The sequence below is a fragment of the Emydura macquarii genome, unplaced genomic scaffold, assembly GCF_026122565.2.
Source record: "Emydura macquarii macquarii isolate MOO-44397 ecotype Brisbane River unplaced genomic scaffold, CSIRO-AGI_Emac_v2 contig_968, whole genome shotgun sequence".
Taxonomy (NCBI): Eukaryota; Metazoa; Chordata; order Testudines; family Chelidae; genus Emydura; species Emydura macquarii.
Genome location: NW_027131105.1, coordinates 9,123,287 through 9,143,933, shown reverse-complemented (window position 1 = coordinate 9,143,933; position 20,647 = coordinate 9,123,287). Strand labels below are relative to the sequence as shown.

General features: G+C 36.4%; 2 protein-coding genes across 2 annotated transcripts in view; one reads left to right on the top strand and one right to left on the bottom strand.

The window, feature by feature from the left end:
• CACNA1D (calcium voltage-gated channel subunit alpha1 D) overlaps positions 1-6,543 on the bottom strand; it is a 355,484-nt gene extending 348,941 nt beyond the window's left edge. Inside the window, exon 1 of the mRNA XM_067544171.1 lies at positions 6,378-6,543. Coding sequence (XP_067400272.1) covers positions 6,378-6,543 — 166 coding nt within the window. The remainder of the gene's footprint in view (positions 1-6,377) is intronic.
• The window catches only part of DCP1A (decapping mRNA 1A), a 48,518-nt gene that overhangs the window by 3,690 nt on the left and 24,181 nt on the right, over positions 1-20,647 (top strand). The window contains exons 3-5 of the mRNA XM_067544173.1: positions 681-808; positions 11,590-11,656; positions 18,512-18,650. Coding sequence (XP_067400274.1) covers positions 681-808; positions 11,590-11,656; positions 18,512-18,650 — 334 coding nt within the window. The remainder of the gene's footprint in view (positions 1-680; positions 809-11,589; positions 11,657-18,511; positions 18,651-20,647) is intronic.

The following is a 20,647-nucleotide window of genomic DNA, read 5'->3' as shown; positions in this document are numbered from 1 at the left end:
TTAAAATGAGGTATTTTCTTCAATCAGTTTTAATTGTTGATTTTTAATTTCATTGTCTTTTCTTCTAGTAGTCTCACTACTTTGACTCTTACAGTTTTGCTCACCTGAAGTGTCACTTTTATGCATTCTTGCCATTACTTATGAAAATTAGAAACAACTGATTTTTTTCCCCTTAAATCACTTTAGATTAGATCATGTCAAGTACTTATAACTCTTGAAATTATTTTTGGTTTTTTTACTCCTCTTTAACTATTTGTTATCCTGTAGAAATTCATTTGAACCTGTAAAATGTTTTCTTATGTGAATAGATTTGTTTTATATTGCATGATAAATTTGTTTGGAGGATATTTACATGTAAATATTGTTATATAACTATGTATAAACTAGATATGTGTTTAAACGCAGAAACCAGTAAATGTATCTGTCTATCTCAGAAAAGTTTCATGTGAAGGGAAGGAACAGAGTATTAGTAATGCTTGGTTGAACTACATAACAGTTTGTCATAAATATACATATATTGTGAAGGTGGCTGTTTTAACTAAGCACATATGGCATTACAAATTATACTCTTAATCCATGCTTTGTTTTGGCATTTGCAAGCATAGACATGATAATATTTCTGCTTAAGTAAAAACTTGATATGTATTTAACAGATTACTCTATTCTCAATGAAACAACAGGTCAGCTTCTCCCTACCATGGTTTTACGATTGTGAATCGACTGAATATGCACAACTTAGTTGAGCCAGTAAATAAAGACTTGGAATTTCAACTGCATGAACCCTTTCTTCTTTACAGAAATGCTAGCTGTGAGTATTACTGTTTTAAAAATCTAATCTATAGAAGGTCAAACTCTGTCTTCGGATCTAGGCCACTTTCAGGTTCTGGGATCTAATGGTCTGTTCCAAGACTAATGTAATATGGCAGATTCTAATGAAATATGGCTATTTCCTTGTCTATGCTACTTGATTTAATACAGTTGTATGAAGCTTCACATTACAATGAAGTCACTATTTATTTTAACATTTTTCATCAATGTAGGGCACTATACATAATTTGATATTCATCCTGTTAGGTCATAAGTCTACCTTTTTCTTTTAGAAAAGGGATCACATATAGATGGTGGTATGTTACATGCAGAATAGAATTACATTTTTCTGCCCAGTCTGTGTTTAGAAAAAATATATATGTGGAAACCATTGACCACTTTTAGATCCTAACATTTAGTTTCTAGTAAAACTTTGTAGAACAATTCTGCTGAACCCGGTGATCTCTTAAGTGTAACTTTAAATTTAAAAATAAAACTTTTTTTGTGATTGTAGGTTAAGATTTTATGTTGTTTTAATTTTTCGATGCCTTATTTTGCAAGTGGAAGATGAGGTTATAGTCACTGCTTCATGGAAATGAGCCCGCTTGGGAGGGAAAATAATTACTCTGGGGAAGCTTCTTTTCCTTACATTAGGAACAGTAGACTAATGTTTATGCAGTCTGTGCCCAGACTTACAGTGGTCTGTCTTCTAGAAGACTAGCATTTTCATATAGTACTCAGATGACTGTCTTAAAATTTCCTCTTTCTCTGTCTTAGTATTTAATATTTGTATTGCAGTAGTGCCTAGGATCACCAATCAAGCTTCAAGGGCCCCATTGTCGTATGCACAGTACAGATGCACAATATAAATCCTGACCCTACTCCAAAGAGCTCATAATGCAGGTTATGAAGCCCTAAAAATATAAGGAAAGAAGGATTCAGTGTATTTGAGTTTTTTATTGAGTGGATAGATGTATTGTCACAAAAGGAGGATCATTAGGCAGCAGAGTATCCTCACAATGTGACTGTTTTATATCCTTTTGTTAATTTTAACTGCTTAAAATCAGTCTGCTGCTGTCTGAGATATGGGGAAGGGGGACTGCCACACTCGGTGCTCACTATGTTCTGAGCAGCCCACTCTGCAAGCTTGGGTGCACAGTGTGAGCAGCTGCTGTCTCTTCAGCAGCTGAGCAACACCCCTGCTTGCCACCACCCATTAACTGTCCCCTCACATTTTCGGGGGACGTGGAAAGAGAACCTCTCTAGATGTACCTCATAGACTCACTAAAGGAGGGCCAGTGCCTTACATGTCACACTTCCCTGTGGGGGAAAGCCTCCAGGAGCTTGTAGGGAGCAGAACAGGTGCTTTATTACCCATGCCTGAGTGAGCCTAGGGCAGGTGGAGTCAGCCCAGCATGTGAAGGTTCTGCTATCTTTCACATAGGGAACTATGGGAAATACTCAATATTGCTGTGGGGAATTTGACATAGGGAAGAGATGGATGACTCTGCAGGAGAGGAAATTGTGAGGAGTAACCTAAGATGGGACGGCTGGGAGACAGGGTCAAATTGCTCGGCGAGAACAAGAAGGTCCATTTGCTGGTATGGTCTGCTGATGGGTTTGAGGATAGCAATTTGCTGATGTGAGAGCAGGGGTAGAAGAATAGCAGTACTGGGGGCTAGTGGAAATAGCAGAGGATGGGTTGTTTGAAGTAATCAGGTGGTTGCAGAAGATACATTGTGTATGTGTGAGAAGATAGGGAAAGGATATGCTGGATATTGTTCTCTAGCAATCAACTTAGGCTGATAGTAGCAGTATTAGTGTGCTCAGGAGAGAGCCACATCCAGGCTTCCTCTAAGTCACTGTGATGTGAGGCCTTTGGGGGGGTATAAAAGGGATCTAAGAAGACCTCTTTGAAAAGGCTTTGTGGTCTTGGGATAGGGATGAATTAGAAGAATAAGAGAAAGGGAAACCAAAATCCAAGGAAAGCTGAGAGACTGACACATGAGAAGAAAAGAGATGTGGAAATACATACATTTAGGGAAGTAGTTGCATTTGAGTTTACTGGACTGATAACCAAGGGTAACTCTCAGGTATCTTGCTCTTAAATTATTTTCAATTACCATTTTAAAGGATGATGGTTAGAGATGACTTCTTTTTCACTCACTCTCTCATTCTCTCTCTCTACTCACATGTTCAGAAATGTATTTACCCTTTGACCATGCAAGGAAAGCATTGAGCTTGAGCCTGGGTAGCAATATGCAAAATTATTAGGTGAAGTTTTATAATTCTGCATTCAGTTGTTTTCTTTTGAGCCATAGACAGCTAGCTGACCCATTTAACTGTCTCTTTGAGTCCAGCAGTATTTGCTTTCTCCATCCTGATCAACTTCTAAATCTAAATCCTAGAGCATAGAAAGCTACATCTTGGTTTTATATTACATATGATTCTAGTTTCTTTTCCTCTTCCTTTCCCATCTCTCTTCCCCCTCTCAATTTTTGAGTTTTGGACTTGCTTCCTCACATACATAAATTTCCTAAATGTCTAGCTTCTCCCCTCCCATAAGAAAGGCGAATATAGCTGACACAATCTTGAATATCAAATTTGGGCTCCTCTGTCTGCATTGTGTCTTTCAGATTAAAAATGGTCAGTAGTAGCTCTTCCTGGAGCACAATTTTTGAGCTTGTATAAATTCACTGCATGGGTAGGTAAGCAGTGACTTTTGGTTAGGGGGCTGGGACACAAAAGAGAGTGTGTTTCTCTTCCTTCTTGCCTCAGCATCAGTGTGTTTCCATTTCAGGTGCCCTACTCACAATGCACTCAATTAACAATAGAAAGAGTTTGGAGCCAACTCTTAATGTGTTTACTGCATTTAGGAGAGAAGTTTGAGGGTTACAGTGCTTCGGAGAATGGGTAGGGAAAAATTCTGTCCTCTCTATGTGCAAATTTCTCTTCCCTACTCTCATCCCCATGGACTACTTTATGGAAAATCAGCCTTTTGTTAATTTTACTAACATGAAAGGTAGAACAGTTCCAAAGAGGGGATGTTTAAACATTTGTGCAAGTATGGTTACTAGAAATAATTTAATATTGCTACCTTTTCAGGGACTCATTTTTTATATCCGGAAGTGGCCTAATTGCATACTCGTTTCATTTTCGTTAGTTTTTCACTGAATTTCATAGGCGTTCCCTACAATGAGCACTTTTAACCTAAAGAAAGGCACATGTCCAAATAGGCAAGGAAGCAGGCTCATTTATGAAACTCACTGTTGTAGTCGTTAATGGTAACTTTGTGTTCAGTGTAATGAGAGAAATTATGTACTGATTATTCTGCTTCCTGAGCAATTGGACTGGGAATGCCTCACATTTCTCAACAACTCCTAAAACCTCAGCCCACATCATGGCCATTAAAGCTGTTCCACATTTCTGATACTGAAAGGAGTTCATCTGTTTCATTTATCATAAGAATGGTGATCCTGCTGTGAGCTAAGGTTTGTATTTCTCTAGGGACACAGAGCTAAGGAATAAAAGATGGTCAAAGGAAATTATTTTGCCAAGTTAAATGTTGATGAAAAGTGCCAGATCGATAACACTTTTAAAACAAAGCAGAAACTGTGAATGCAGTAGCATTGTGAAGTTCTTCACTGTGCCGTGCCATTATGCCTTGACCTGAACGGATCATTGGGGATGAGAGATTAGTCTATTATACATATCTGTTCAATCCGCACCTCTCCTGAGACTGCCAGCATGGGAACTCCTCCTTGAGTGCTATGAATATTTGTCGACTATGAACTAGATTGATCTCATGTCAGCCACAAAATAACACCCAGATGATTATTCTTACTCTGGCTGCTTTTGACAGGTAACTTGCCTGGCTGGAGCATATGGTAGGAATGATTTGCTTGTCAGGCTTTTATTTTGGTGTTTGTGTGTGTGGTCCACACCTTTTGTGGAATCTCCATGTGTTATGACTTGCATGCACATTTTTCCATTGGCAGAATTGCTATGACTAGTTTATTTGCTGTTCGCAGCTCCTGCACAATAAAAACCATAGATAGCACAAATGGCCTTTAATGTTTTTTGTAGTGGACTAATAAACATGTTTCCTGTTAAGTCATTTAGTTTTGTAATTAGAATTCAATAGTAATTTGTTAGAGAGGTCTGTTTCATCAGCAGTATTTTTGAGTACTCCGTATGTGTCTGAAAACCATTTTTATTTGGTGCACACAAATGTACTAATTTAATGGTTATATTCTCCTTGATGGGTTGCACTGTCATGAGGATGGACTGGATAAGTGACATAATATGTTTCTCCTATAACTAACTTGTGTTCTAATTTTCCATTTTATTTTTTCCTCTCCATGAATTCATTTAGTCTTTAATGACATAATTCTTTAGTCATATGTATCTATTGTTTCTTTGTCTGTGTGGTATGGTACATGTACATTTTATTCTTTTAAAGTTATTTGTTTTAGTAGGCCATGTTGTTTCTCTTTGTATCTTCCTAACAAAAGAATATAAGCAGGAAAACTTACCTATTTCAAAAGTGTTTGTTTGTTTTCTCAAAACATCAGTAGGATTGAGAGATTATTTGCATTCTAGAACAGTATCAAAACCTCTTTAATCACTAGTGAGGCAAGTCACTGTCAACTTCAAAAATTGTATATAATACTGCTCTGAAATTCTCACCCTTTATCCATAATGTATCAGATCTCTCTGCTGCAGAAATGACAATTTATGATGACTTAAGTTCTTATTTGACATTATACCAATTAAGGTGATATCTAGGTAGAGCTGGAGTTATTACTAGACTAGGTAATAGGAAGAAATGTTCCATCTCTGTGTTAGGAAGTAGTGAATTCAGTGGAGAAAGCCTTAGTGATCTCCAGTATGAGAAGTGGAGTTACCTCATTTCTTCTAGTCTGACACATTTTGAATTTATCTTGTGATTTTTTTCTTCTTCTTCTTCTTCCTAGGAAATTTTTCCCCCCCTTTGGTCTCAGCTGGTGTTCATATTATGCTGTCTTGTAGTACAGTCTATGTACATATGGGGCTGAATATATATAGGTCGTAAAATATATACTATGTAGCAGAACTGTGTACATTTCCCCACTTCTGATATTGTTTAATACAGAGTTGCTGCATGCATTGTGGTCCCTTGTCAAGTTTCCTTAATCTTTTCAGACATGAGATAACTTTTAGTTCGTGCTGTTGAGAAGTTTACAATATTTTCCCCTCAAGAAGCATTTGAATCCCACTGACAGCATCAAAAACAATCTTCTAAATGTATGTTTACTGTTGTCCCAGAACCTTAGTTAAAATCATGCATAATGAGCTTTTCACAGAATTCCACACCCCATGATATCTTGTCCTTTTGTTTGTATTGGTGGAAGTATATATAGTAACAACATTATGCATTTCTAGTTTGAAATGTTCATTGTGTGGTTGAAATCAAATCTGTAACTTCATTTAAAATGTGCCAGATTGATTGCTCTGTAGTAATATTCTCAGCAAGTTTAGTCTGCTTTAAGAAAATGAGAGCTGAACATTTAAAACAGTAATAAACTTACCTCTAAAAGTTTGCAAGAAGTATGCTTCTAATTCTCTTTCATTTATAATTTTTCCTTTGTGTCGGAGGTCTCTTTCTTGATGTAGAGGTTTTTTAATCAAAGCAAGTTCACTCGATAGGTCAGGAGAATTGATTTCCATGGTGCTGAAAAGATAGATGCTAAACATAAACTTTTAATATTAAGAAGAGAAGAAATATGGTACTGTGATCCTTTTCCTTGCCTTATTCTCTGCTTGTCCTTTCCAAGTTCACAAGTAGGAGAGCTAATATAACAGAGAAGGTAGATCCTTGGCGGGGTTTGCACTGATATTCAAAAGAAAATCTGAACTACAAGCTGCTGTCTTCTTTGTTCGTCATTTCACAGCTAGTTAAAGCCTAAAAAGTACATTCTGTATTCAGAACACTAAAAACCAAATTAGTTGTTTCGTTCATTGTTTCAAGATTTATAAACAAAATGTTTAAAAAAAATAAGTTCTGTAACTGCTTTTAATACTGCATGTCTTAGCTTTAAGACATTCTCCCATTATCATTGATATCAGCAATGTTGCCAGTATGACATGTCTCCATGATTGCTGAAGGAGAATGGATCTGTAGCAACTGCATTAGCTCAACCTTCTGGTCCAAGATAAGGAGGGAGCCTGTTGATGCTAATTTTATAGAGAGAAGAGGTAAAATACAGTGGGGGTTTTTTTTTTTTTTTGTTTGGTTTTGTTTTTTGAGAGAGAGAGGGCATTCGATAGGGTTTAAGTTGAGGGCACTAAGTATATTGAATAGTATGGTCCTGGAAATGGTATAATAGCGGTGACTTTCCTAAACTGGGCCATTGTTGCAAAGTAGTAATCAATATTGTGGCTGAATGAGATAAAGGATTTAGCGCACCCTACTAGTAAATCCGGAATACTATTTAGACTAGAGAATGTCTTTTCTGATTAGGTTATTTCATTTAATTTTTCTCTGGGGTGACAGATTAAGTAATTTTGTTATGGTATAATTTTAATTGCTGGGAGTTGTTTGTTTCCTTGATTAATCCTCAATTTGTTCTAACCAACTACCAAGAAGAAAGGTGCGCATTTCCTTCACTGTCCTTGAGCAATATGTTCTGAGATTCCACACTTTACTGAGATGGTATCTCTTTCTTTGCTTTCATGTGATACACAAAATGTTTTCCAGCAGCTGATGTTAGGTCTTGTTTTATGTGACATTATTCTGCCATTTTTCCTGATTAAAAATAATGGAATATGGTACAAATATATTTCTCAAATAGTTCATCCTGTAACTATAGTAGCTAAATATGTTTAAAAAGAAAAAATAAAAATTGCTGTGAAACTTGTCACCTTTATCCAGCCAAGGAATCGCCACATTAGTTAAGTAATATATTAATGGTTCAGAAAGAATATAACAAAATAGCCATTGGAACAAAAATACTACATAGTAATTTTAGCCAGGCATTTAATCTAGCATCAGAATTATATTCAAGATAGCCAAATATGAGTTGACAAACCAGAAATCAGTTATGATGTGACCCAGGAATGACACTGATTACGTTAAAGATAGAGTGAATATGCAAAATACAAATCCGCGAAGATATTGGCTGATGGTGTTAAACAATGACAGCATTTCTGTTTTACTACTAAATAATTGCTCAGCATTCAGTAAATTAAAAAAAAAAAAAAAAATAGAGGAAAAGTGTTCAGTAGAGTGACATCAGTGGAAAAACTGGGGCAACGCAATAGTGCATTAGGCCATAATTTACTTTAGGTTCAACACCATTTAAACTAATTCAGCAACTTGTCCATTCTGAATGAAAATAAACCAAGCATTTTCTCATTGCAATAGGAATTTAAGTGATTGTACACTTGTTGCATCAGCAGATGACACTGGTATCAGTAGTGAAACTAGGTAATCTCTCACTCAGAGTTTTTAAAGCGTTACATAGTATTTACAACAAATCGGCTAATAACAAGCAAATAATTTTGTGTTTAACAAGCCTAGATGTAAGCAGTGCTGTAATAGAACGGCACTTTTACAGTTCCTTGCATATGAGGGCGTATTTAGCAGGATTTTAATATAACCAGGAGAAAGGACATCAATTTAAAAGGCATTAGTAAACACTTAATAATTTTGCTGCATCTTGAAAAAGGATTGTTATGCAATGTCTTAATGTGCAACAATAACATGCAGTAGTTTGCGTATCAAACACGAACATATAATTAGAAACGTTCAAAAATTGACTTTTATTATTAAATATTTATGCATACATCTGACTTTTGTTGTGCTGTTAAAAGGAGGGAGGGAGAATAAGCACCATACTCTTTCAGTCTCTGAAATCCACACAAAATAGGTATTTTGTTAGCAAACCTTGTAACTGGTTTGGTAATCAGTCTTCCATCATAAATGACATTGACAGGCTTTTTTCACAGTAACTCCCTATGACTCCTTGCCAGCAGCACAGAATGAAACGTTATATCTTGGTAGACATAGCTGATTTGGGATGCATTTCTGGTCTTGTGCTGGTCTGTTTCTGGCAGAATTGAGTGTGACTGTTATCATTTCCCCCATTAAGCTATCATTATAGGTTCCTTATCTTACTACTTCAGCAAACATGCTTTTGAAGCAGTTTTTTTCCTGTTGGCAGTTCTTCTGATAATGGAGTGGGGAACGTGCTTTTTTTATAATGCTAAATTATACTACAGAATGTGTTCCTGCTAAGGGAGAAATGGCTTAAATGAAATCAAGCTTCATAAAGTAAATTTGGCAGCTCAGATAGTTTTGTTTTTTTTGTTTTGTTTTAATTTTCTCTCAGTTATAAGGTTTTTTCATAATATTTCTATAAAAACATCTTTAGTTTTTGCATGTATGAAATACAAAGACCCTTTTACTGGCTCAGTTTCTGGCAGTAGTATGTTCAATTCAGCCAGCTTGATTTTTTGATTGAAAAATGTTGCTGCCTATTATCCATGCTGCAAATCCTGAACTTTGGGCCTCTTGCATGATTTTTAATAAATTCCAAAGATTAGACCTAGAAAATCATATTTCAGTTTGCCTTAAATTGTGTGTGTCTGTGTAATATGAGAAACCATTGACCTAACTCACTCACATTCTACCTATCTTGGTTGTCTGACACAAACTAGGAACCTTTTAGTTTGCACTAGCAGCATCCACACGGGGGAATTACAGTGCAGCATTCTGGTGAGAGCATTGCTATTCACATTCCCATAGTCTGAATTGCAGGGCAGCAGTGTAAACTAGCTCTCATAGAAGGTTGGTAAGTTATGGTTGGCAAATGAAGTTTTCTGGATCCCCATTGAGCCATGAAATGAAATTACTATGGCCTATCTTAGTATTAATTTTCGTTTAAGAATTTTTTCTTTGAATTTGAAGGATAGTTTAACCAAACAGTGGCTCAGATGTTTTGATGAAATGGAAAACTTTGCAATACCAGTTCTGATAGGTGTAATCTTTTACTCACAGGTAGTGAGCTCAAGGGCCTCTTTATGATGTGGAAATGTTAGAGGATAGCTGTGACATACAATAAATAAATGGAAACATTTTTGTTGCTTTCAGTATGGCATTGTTTCTAATTAAGGCTGAAGATAAATGTTATTGGCAAGCCCAATAGAAAAATCTGCCAACCCAGGAATCTGTTATTCACTACCTGTTTGCATCCCATTTGTTGGCTATGAGTATCTGATAAACAAATACATTAAATAGAACTAGAAAAGCCAAATACAGTGCTTCTAATAAATCAAATCTCCCATTAAGTGTATTCCATTTGCAAATTACAATATCTAAAAACTCAGAAAGATATCTTACAAAGAAATAGCTTACTTCTGTAGAAGAATACAGAAATATTTGTAATCATGAAAACTTTTAATGTGTTACTGAAATGACTGTGCAGAAGCATTAAAAAGATCATGGTCTGCTTGGAAGATCCCCTCAGTGTTTGTGGTACTGAACTTCACAATGGCCCTGGGAACTGATATTTTCTGTTTAACTGTAATTCAGTCACAGTGCACTTTAGCTAAGTGTTGCTGTAGTTGACACATTTGGCAGATGCTTTGACCACTCTCCTGGAAAGACCATCTTTCCAAGGGCATGGGGTTTCTTTAACTCTCTCGTTTGAGAGTGGAATGAAATATTATTTTTGAACATTGTACCAAGTGAAATGGAGTATCTTTCATCTCAGTGTGATTTAGAACCTGAAAGTTAAGCATACACTTAATGCCTTGCTGGATCAGAGCCTTCACGACCTCAGCTGATCTGTGCTTACTAAGCTATGTCTACACTTGCCACCAAATTCGGCGGCAGTCAACGGAAGATACACAAGCTGCGTAGAGTAGCTTGTGTATTTCCCATCAACTTCCTGACTCCTACTTACCGCAATGTCTTCAATTCACTGCGCCAACAGGAAATGCGCTTCCGTTGACGCAGTGTTACTCCACCTGGCAAAGGTGGATTAATAGTGTCGATTTCTGGGTCGATTGAGCAGGTCTCCACTTCCGCTCAGTTGATCCGGATAAATCGATCTGACGGCAGCGAATTTGCTGCCGTCAGTCTAGACATAGCCTAAATGTTAGGAGTAGAGTCTGCCATGTACCTAGCATTAAATAGTTCTGTAAACGTAAGACTGGTATTAGAATTTCATGGCTCCCTCCCTTGCACACAGTTAGGTTTCCAGTGGAGAAAGTTCTAGGTGAGTGAAGGTGCCAGAAAAGACTAAAGCTGAATTACCGTACTGGAGTTGAAGTTTCATTAAGGCAGTTTTATATGTGAGTTGAACTATTATTGACCTCCAAGCAATAAACTGAAATAGTTCATGTTTTTTCTCCAAATATTAGCAGGGCTGGAACTACATAAGTGCAAAATGCTCTTGATGCTTTCATGATCATTAAGTTGTAACATTTGGAGATTTATAGTACTTACAAAACTAAAGTTCTTTTGTAAATGAATGCTTTATTTTAATTTTTTGTACCTTTTAAGGTGCACACTGAGATGTAATTCCCTAACCTAGCTCATCTTGTGTTTCATGCCTCTTCTGCACACATTAGTATTCCTAATTACCTGCTAAATGGTCCTCATTCATGCATAGGATAGATGAGTGAAAATTGATTGTAATCCTGAATTTTAGTGTTAGCGAGCTGCTGTTCTGAGCTGTTTTATTACCAAATGATTTTTGACAGTTTTGTCTTATGTTTTCTTTTTATGTTTTCAAGTGTCTATTTACAGTATCTGGTTTTATGACAAGAATGACTGTCATCGAATAGCAAAACTCATGGCCAAGTAAGTACCTCATTTTTTATTTTCTTTCTCCTGAAATTCTGTCTGCAACGTCACCTAATGTTCTCTCAATTTTTACTGAGACATGTTTTTTATATTTAACTTTTTAAAAACAAAAACTTTGATATTCTTATCACTTCTCTTTAATTTTTTATGATAGCTAAATCTTTAATCCACATTTGAATTTACAGTAAATCTTAAGCTGTTTCAGAAGGCTTTCAAAAATGTTAAATTCTTGTAAATACGTGAGCTTAAAAAAAGACAAGATCAAGCCATTCTTCCCCCTGTCCACCCCCGAAAAGCATGTGCACGTGTTCTGGATTGCTTACATTTTTTTTACATAACCCTGGCTGAAATAAAATATCAAGGTTGTCGAGATGGTAAAACGTCCACACAGATAAAAAAGGAGTCCAACAAATAAATTGAAATGATTTAACAAGTTGAATGATGAATGCATTTAATTATCAGACCAAAAACATGAAGATTCCTGTGTTGCCTATTAGTTCTATAGTTTGTTTGGTTTTTTATTATTCCCGATCTAGAAGCCAAGGGGTGAGGGAAATGGATGTAATAATTGGTGATTAGAGAAAGATTTCTAGCTCACAGGTGAGAGTGAGTGGAATTATGAACTGTTAAGAGAGCTTCTTTATTTGAGTCCAGAAATTTGCTGGAAGATGGGCAGGAAGGCCTATATAAAGCTGGCTATCTCATCTCATTCTACAATTTTTAACCTTCAGTGTTTAATTCACTAATATGGTTTTGCATTCTAACTAGAGTAAATGTGAAAACTGCTGAACAATACTGCAAACAGGACTAGTGTTAAAATCGTACACTGAAAATGGTAATTACTAATCTGACACAATTTGCCTAAAGTTTAAGAAAGTGGTGGTAAGCAATTGAGTAGAAAAAAGTAACAAAATCGGTTCCTCTAAAGCCTGGTGTAAACATTGTCCAGAGTGAAATAGCAAAATAGATCTGTCTTTCAGATTTTAGGGTTTGTTTTTTTTAAGACTTTTGTCCAGCCAGCTTAACATCTATAAGAGTGTTTTTATCACATTTGTATTGGTTTGGTCAAAAATTCATAATCAGTTAGGTGCTGAAAAAGCAAGTAAGTTGGAAAAATTATGAATAAAAGTTGGTATCTGTATTGAAGGACAGATTCAAGAGATTGTTAGGCCTATCATTTAATTGGTTGGTAGAGCACTGCCTGAATACAAAATTTGTATCTGCATCCGATCCACAAAAATGATCCACAGATATCCACATCCGCGGATATAAAACAAATATCCATGAATTTGCAGGGCTCTATTGATTGGGGGTCTCAATTTTCATTTTGGACAATAAATGTGCCTTTTTATAATTGAAGAATAAATAGCTTGTGCAGTGAACCACATAATATGAATTTTGTTTTTTCATTTAATAAAACCCCAATGAGTGTTGGGGGGGGGAGGTGGTTTTTTTTGGAGCTGTGGAAAATCACAATCCTGATTTCTGTTAGAGACAAGTAAAGGCCTGATCCAAAGCCCATTGAAGGCAGTGGGAATAGGAAAAAGATATTTGGTGAGATTTTTGGATAGCTGTACAATATTTTATTCAAACTTCTGTCTTCATTTCTTAAAGACACAAAAGAGAGGAAAAAATTACTGCCCTTCGCCTCTCCATTTTCAAATGGAGGGTGAGGAGGTGAGTCTTTGTAACACACGCTTAAATTAAAATCCTAGTTAATGTCTTTGAGAGGGAGGGGAGCACTTTCAACTTCATGCTCTCCTTCTGCTTGCCCTCTCTAAATTGCTTTTCACTGGCTGTCTTTGAGCTTTGGCACTCCCTATGCTGCCTGGATGCTTTAGTCAATAAACTGATTGTGCAGTGATCCCACTTCTAAGTTAATAGAGCTGTCACACACCAGCTTTTAAGATCCAAGTCTCCTCTGCACTCTTTGGAAAATTACAGTAATACAGCTAATTCTTAAAAAATAGAAAAGTGGAATTCATTTAATCCAAAAATATTTTTCCACCAGTATTTTTTTCTAAAATATCTCCTCTGATTGTCTGTATCGATTAAAAAACAACCACTAAAGACTTCTAGCTTTAGATGACCTTCAGAGTTTGTGTTTTTACAACAGTTTGCATCAGTCTTTTTCATTTTAATGTATAGGTATGTATTATATATGTTGAGGAAAATACATTTCTGATATTTGAATAACTTTTTTAGAAATGATATGACGTATAAAAATACACATTTCATTTGGTATGCATGTCTGATATATTTAGAGCATTCAGAAACCTGGAATATTAACGAAAATTAAGGAGTTGTAACTGTCCGCTGCTGTGGAAGTGGGAAAGACTCATTTTGTGGGTAACTACTAAAATCTTTGTTGATGGTGGTGGTTGGACTGAACCGATATGTTTACTTCTCTAGTGTCCTTGTTAATTTCTGCAGACTTTAAGCTTTCTTCTCACCCCATACTCCAAGTGGCCTGAATCTTTTCTGCAGGTGAACAGCTGGTGATGGAGGTAGAAACCCCAAGGGCCCATCCATATTAGGATAAATATTTTAAGCATATCCTGTTTTAAAATACAGTTGATGTTAATGTATTGTAGACAGGGCAATTTGAAGTGAACCTCAGAGAGGGGTTTAGTTAATTTTTAAGTGCATTTCTAATATATACAGGATGTGCAACATGGATACCTTAATGTTGCTGCAGGAACCTTCACTTTGGCAAGCCTTTATTCTTAGTTTTTAAGTGTGCAAAGTTTAACATGCACTTTTGTCTTCAGTTTTATATATATGTGTTTAAGATGGAAAAGATTTCTTTACCCCACAAAACCCAACAATGACTGACCAAAACTTTCTCAAACTCTGGGAAAAACTAATTGGTTTGGGCTAAGGCTAAGCATGGGAAGTAACTGCTGTAAGGAAGCTTTTGTTCAGAAAGATGTGAGTAGAGCTGGATGGGAACCAGATTTCCATTTAATGGGAAATTCCATATGTTCTTGAATGGAACAAAAACTTCTAAATTTCCTGTGAAATGAAATTCCCTCCCCAAAATTTTTTTGAGTTGATCAAAATATTATGTTCTGATTTTAAGATTTTATTTTTTATAATTATAAAGATGTTTCTAAACAAAGTGCTTCAATAAATTTCACAACACAAGGCTTCCATATGATCAAAACATTTCATGTGATGGTTTTCAAAAATTAAAATTAATTGAAATTGAGATGCTTCTACAAAATGTTTAACTTTTGATGAATGGGCATTTTCTGACAGAAAAACGTTCAGTCTGAAAACTCCCAACCCCCACTAGCTGCCAGTATGAGTTCAGATGATGTGAGTCTTCTTTGCCATCAACAAAGTGCACCCATACAGAGTTACTGTCCAAGATTCACCCTCATGTCTCCTTTTATTAACTTACCTGTTTTAGCCATTCTTATGGCTTTTCCTTACAGGATTTGTTGATTCAGTACTTAGCTCTCCTTTTGTCTGACCCTCCCCTTCCTCCTGAGTTGGATCTACTGAAACCCATCTGCTCTGGTTGCCAAAGAAGTCCTCTGAATAGACCTGTATCTCCATATAGGGTTATAGAACTAAACATGTCACAATGACATTGCCATAGAAACTGTTTTACATTATTAACTGTATCATCTGAACCAGCAAATGTTGTAACACTTAGAAAACATCTGACAGAGCAAATATATGTAACTGCAGGTTGGCATCCATATTTAATGCCTTTTAGTGAATGTACATCTGCTAATGGGGAGAAGTTAAATGCAATATAACTAATAAAAATGAAATGTAAGGCAATCCAGCAATTAAGTGTGCAGTTTTTATGTATCTGTACAATTTAATGGGTATAAAGCTGACTTGGGTAATAAGCTGGGAAAGAAGCTGTGTTGTTCTGTCTCTTTCCTTGAACTGTGCAGCCATCCATAATGTCTAACCTTACTCCTCTGAAATCCAGTGAAACAAATGAGGTTAACTGCTAAACCTTCCAGGGGAAAATCTGCAGGATTTTTAAGTTTTATTTTTAAAAATAAGAGTTAAAAGGTATATATAAATATCATACTTACTCGCCACTCCATAAAATCAGCAGGAAGAGTTAACTTATCCTGGAACCCTTTATGACCTCAAGAAACTGAATGGTTGAATGATTGACATTTTCTGTGATTGTTGTGATGGCACCTTTTGGCTTTCCCATAAGCCATTAGTTACCCAGCATGAGATTTCGAAACTGACAAGTCAGCTCCTAAGCTCAGCCCTGTTTACATTGCTTGTTTTTTTTTTTTTTAAATAATTAATTCAGACTTAAAAAAAAAAAAAAAAAAAAAATTAAAAGCAGGATTACAGGTGCATTTACAATTTATTATCCTCTGAAGTAATGTATTTGCATAGATATGTCTTATGAACTATTAAGAGAATGGAAATGTATACCACATTAACTCTCTTCCAGTAACTGAAATGCATTAGCCATGTGCCCTCTCTTCTTGCACCTGCAGTCCCCTACTTGGGGAGTTAGGAGAGTTGGTGGTGAAAGGCTAATGGTGTGATGAAGAACCAGCTAAACCAGGGATTTCTCATGCCCGTACAAGGCTGCTTTATGGCACTGGTTGCAGACTTAAACTATTGTGTTGCTTTAATTCAGCCTTCCCAATAAAGATTGCATTGCCTAAATATAGCTGTAGTGAATCTTGGACCCTGAAAATGTATGAGATGAAAAGGATCCTTTTTTTTTTTTTTTTTTTTAACTCTTTAATGCTGTAGCCTAGATTTCCATTCTAATTATTGTTGATTACCAAGATATGTGCAGAATAATCTTTCTTCTAATAGACCTGCTTTTCTCCTGATAGTCAATAATGCCCCAGCCCAGTGTTTGACATCACATTTGCTTCCCTTCCTACATGCAGTAAAGATTCTTGGTACAGTCTTTCACAGCCTAATACCAGTTGTTGAACCTTTTTAAATTATAAAAATAAATCCCAGATGATGTTAGTTTTTGAGAACAGCAGTAGTTCTTTAAAGGAGTTAGCTAGTCAATGAAATACACTAGTTGTTATCCACAGTACCACAGAAAAATAACTATTAACTGTTTGAGCATTCCTGCTATAATCATGTGAAAACTGTTTCAGACCGAACAGCTTTCCTATCACTTTCCTTTGATATGTATATCCTGTAATCCTCCTAAGAGGACTGTTCCGGCCAAGACAGGTTTCACATCTCTCTCTAAAAATAAATCTATTGAACAGGCTAGTGTTGTATCTTTTTTTTTTTTTTTTTTTTTAAGTTGACCTATGGCTGTTGGAATCTGTGGTGGCCTTAACTTCATTAGCTTACTTGCTTTTATGTCTGACCCGTAACACTTCCTTTTTCCTGTGTTTAAGCAAAAAATGATTGAGGCGTAGGTTTACTGGGGATTAATGACTGGCTAGGAAGCATTGAGGGCTCAAGGCCACTAAGCCCAGTCAGTGTCATGCACTGAAGTGTAGTTATTGCTGCTGAAAATTGATAGGAAGATTTTATAGTATTATGTTAATATTGCTGAATGCAGTGGTGTTGTAGCTGTGTTGGTCCCAGGATGTTAGAGAGACAAGGTGAGTGAGGTGATATCTTTTATTGGACCAACTTCTGTTTGATGAGAGAGACAAGCTTTTGAGCTGACAGAGCGCCCTTCCCTCCTCTTCCCCCCCCCCCCCCCCCCCCCCCCCCCCCCCCCAAGTTGGTCCAATAAAAGATATTCCCTCACTCACCTTGTCTCTCTAATAATGGTGTGGTAATAAAATTACTAGGATAACATTTTAGCGGAGTCACATTTCATGGTTGCACATCATGCACCTCAGTGCCCTACCGACTGTTTTAAAATTGAAGTTTGCAGACATTTTGCCAGGCTAGCAGGGAAGTCAGAAGTAATGAGCAAGAGGCCAGCTCGATCACAGGAGGAGATGTCCGCTAGAGCTGCAAGAAGCAGAGAGTGGGAGAACTGCAAGGAGGCTGAAGGAAAACAGGAGCCCAGTCTTCTCCCCAGAGCCTAGATGGGAATTTGGTGGCAGCCTGTTTTTACATATCTGGCGCTAAATAGTCTTTGTAGTGAGGCCGTCCACTGGCAGTCAGCTGCCTTCCCCAGTGCATGTGTTTTCATAGCAGGCCAGATCCTTAAGTGTATGTCTACTCTGCAGTTAGACACCTGCGGCTGGCCTATGTTAGCTGACTCTGCCTCGGGCTATGCGATTGTTCAGTTGCAGTGGAGACATCTGGGTTTGGGCTGGAGCCTGAGCTCTGGAACCCTCCCACTCTCAGGGTCCTAGAGCCTGGGCTTCAATCCAAGCCTGAATATCCACACCGCTATTAAACAGCCCCTTAGTCTGAGCCCCGTGAACCTGAGTCAGTTGGCATGGGCCAGTCACAGGTTTTTAATTGCAGTGTAGGCATAACCTAAGCGTAGCCAGGCACACATTTTGTTTTGGTAGGTGATGTGACTTGTATTGGCCGAAAATGGAGGGGCTGTGCATTAGTCTGAAAACAGAGGAACCATTCTACTCAGTTTACAATGTAACGTGTTCTTTTCATAATCCATGCTTAGGTATCTGCATATTTATTTTATGGTAAAAACATTTAAATGTGACTATTATGCAGGGACAGTTTATAGTGCAGGCAAATTTTGTGGGGCACAGACCAGTGCAATCTGGATTGGATGGTAATCATAAAATAGTCAAACTGTCAGATGGACTGTAGGAATTTGGGAGCAAATGCATGTGTTTATAAATAATAATGTATCCATTTTACTGCTGTGTTACATATAACAGATTCATTCCAAATAACATTTCTTTGAAATCCGATGTCTTTTCCCTCTTGTCTTCCCTATTGTAGAGTGGTACAACAAGAAGCTCAAAGATCTCAGCAAGTTTCACATGACAGAAAGAGTCCCAGCAGAACTAATGGTTGCAGTGAAAACAAGCCCATTGATATCCTGGAAATGCTTAGCAAAGCCAAAGATGAATATGAAAGAGTAAGGAAACCTCTTTTTTTTTTTGGTATGCATTAGAATGTTATCTATATTAGTAATGTGAAACTAGCCCAACTACTTTTTTTGATTAAGGGAATAATGTAAATCTCATTGAAATCAAATGGAGCTTTGCCTTTTGACGTCAATGACAGTTGGATTAGAGCATAATCGGGCAGTTTTGTACACGAGCATTGTAACTTGTATCAAACTTCTTCAGTAATTCTTTACAGTTCAAGTTAATTGCATTCACTTCCTGAAACGAATAAGTGCCTTTTTTCTTACACTAGCAGATTGAAAGTGAGATGCGTAATTAAAACTTTTATTAAGTTGTAGATTGTGGTTCCCACCAGAGAAGTACACTAATCTTTTTAAGATCTAGTATTTCAAATACAATTTTGAAACAGGACAGTAGGAAATAAAATTTAAAGTTGATGTAATGTTCTGATTTTGTTGTCTTTTCTGAAATTGAGATAATGTGATTAAACACACAATACAGTATTAATCCACTGCCTTGTCTCTTTGCCAGTGTTCATATTCTATGGTAACAAAGATATATCATAAGCAGTCCAGGAAAAATGAGTACTGAAGAAGGCTTTTGTATTAAATATTGTCATAAATGTGTATTCCAAAAAATTAAAAATTCTCAAGAGATTCTGTTTTGTAGACATTCTGCACTGTATTTCAATCTGCATTGTTTTCTCCTTATTGAAATTCACTGGAGGAGATGGATTGATTGAGACATGAATCATGATAGGATGTGCATTACAGTTCTGAATTTAAATGCTTCAAGGGGTGTTGAATCATGAGGCAAAAGACCAAGGGTCTTCACCTACCCCCCAACTGTGATTTAGGCACAATGTACAGCCTGAAATGACTTACTGCCATGTTTAAAAAAAAAAAAAAAAATCTTTCAGATGTATTTAAAAACAAACAAAGCATTTCAGAGTAATATAGGAGTTGACATGATGTTTGATGCTGTACATATTAAACCAGGGACTCTTCGTTTACAGTTCTATGCCAATCTGGTAATCCAAATTTGCTTTTGCCAATTGCATGTTTGCAATTTTAGATAAACTTTTCTATAAACATACAATTGATTTAAACACTTATGGATGTTATGTTTTATTTAATTTGCTGGATGACATTCTCTCAGACATTTAAAAAATATTTTAAAATAGTTAATTTAGTGTTAGTTTTATTGCTTTCTGTGATTTCTGTCAAGTAATAAAGTGAATCAGCCATGGGTGATCCTCATGGGTTTCCACTCTTATGGTTTTATTTATGTAAAATTTTCCCAGATAAGCAAAACTGAGCAATGCTAGTTCAAAATGTGGGATGAATAAAAGAATGACCACACTAGTTTTAGAAGGAACCTCTTGCGGTATAGATTGACATGTCTGCCATGATTTAATTATAGAATCGTTTTCTTATTTTATCCATGTATTTCCACACTGATGTTGTGTAATTAAAGTAAATATATTTGCTATAAGGAAGTGTGTTCTTTGGGAAAACTTGTTATCTTATTTCTTTACAAATTATTCTGGGGCACTCAAGTTGATAATTACACATGAATTTGTATTTCAATATTTAAGAGCAGAAAGTACTTATCTGCCTGGTACATTCCAGATGGATCATACAGTAATCCTTGTGTGCAGCCCACATGATATTGGCAGAGAGTCAGCATGAGAAGGGGACAGAGAAAGCAAAAAAGAGATTTATAAAGGCCTGAGTGATTTAATCTAGGATTCTAAATCAGTTTAATCCTCCAAGTACGCTCTACATCAAGTCCATATGTGAAAATGAATGAATTCTGAGATTTTAGTATCAAGTGGTTGGATGCTTTTTGTTGGTTGGGTTTTTGGTTTGTTTGGGTTCTCCTCTCTCCATCCCCTGTATTTCAGGAAAGTAATGAAGCACATGATAGCCAATCCTTTGGTGAGAGCAAAAAAAAGCCACACTTCTAAATCTCATTTGTAAGCCACAAAACAGTCAAGGACTTT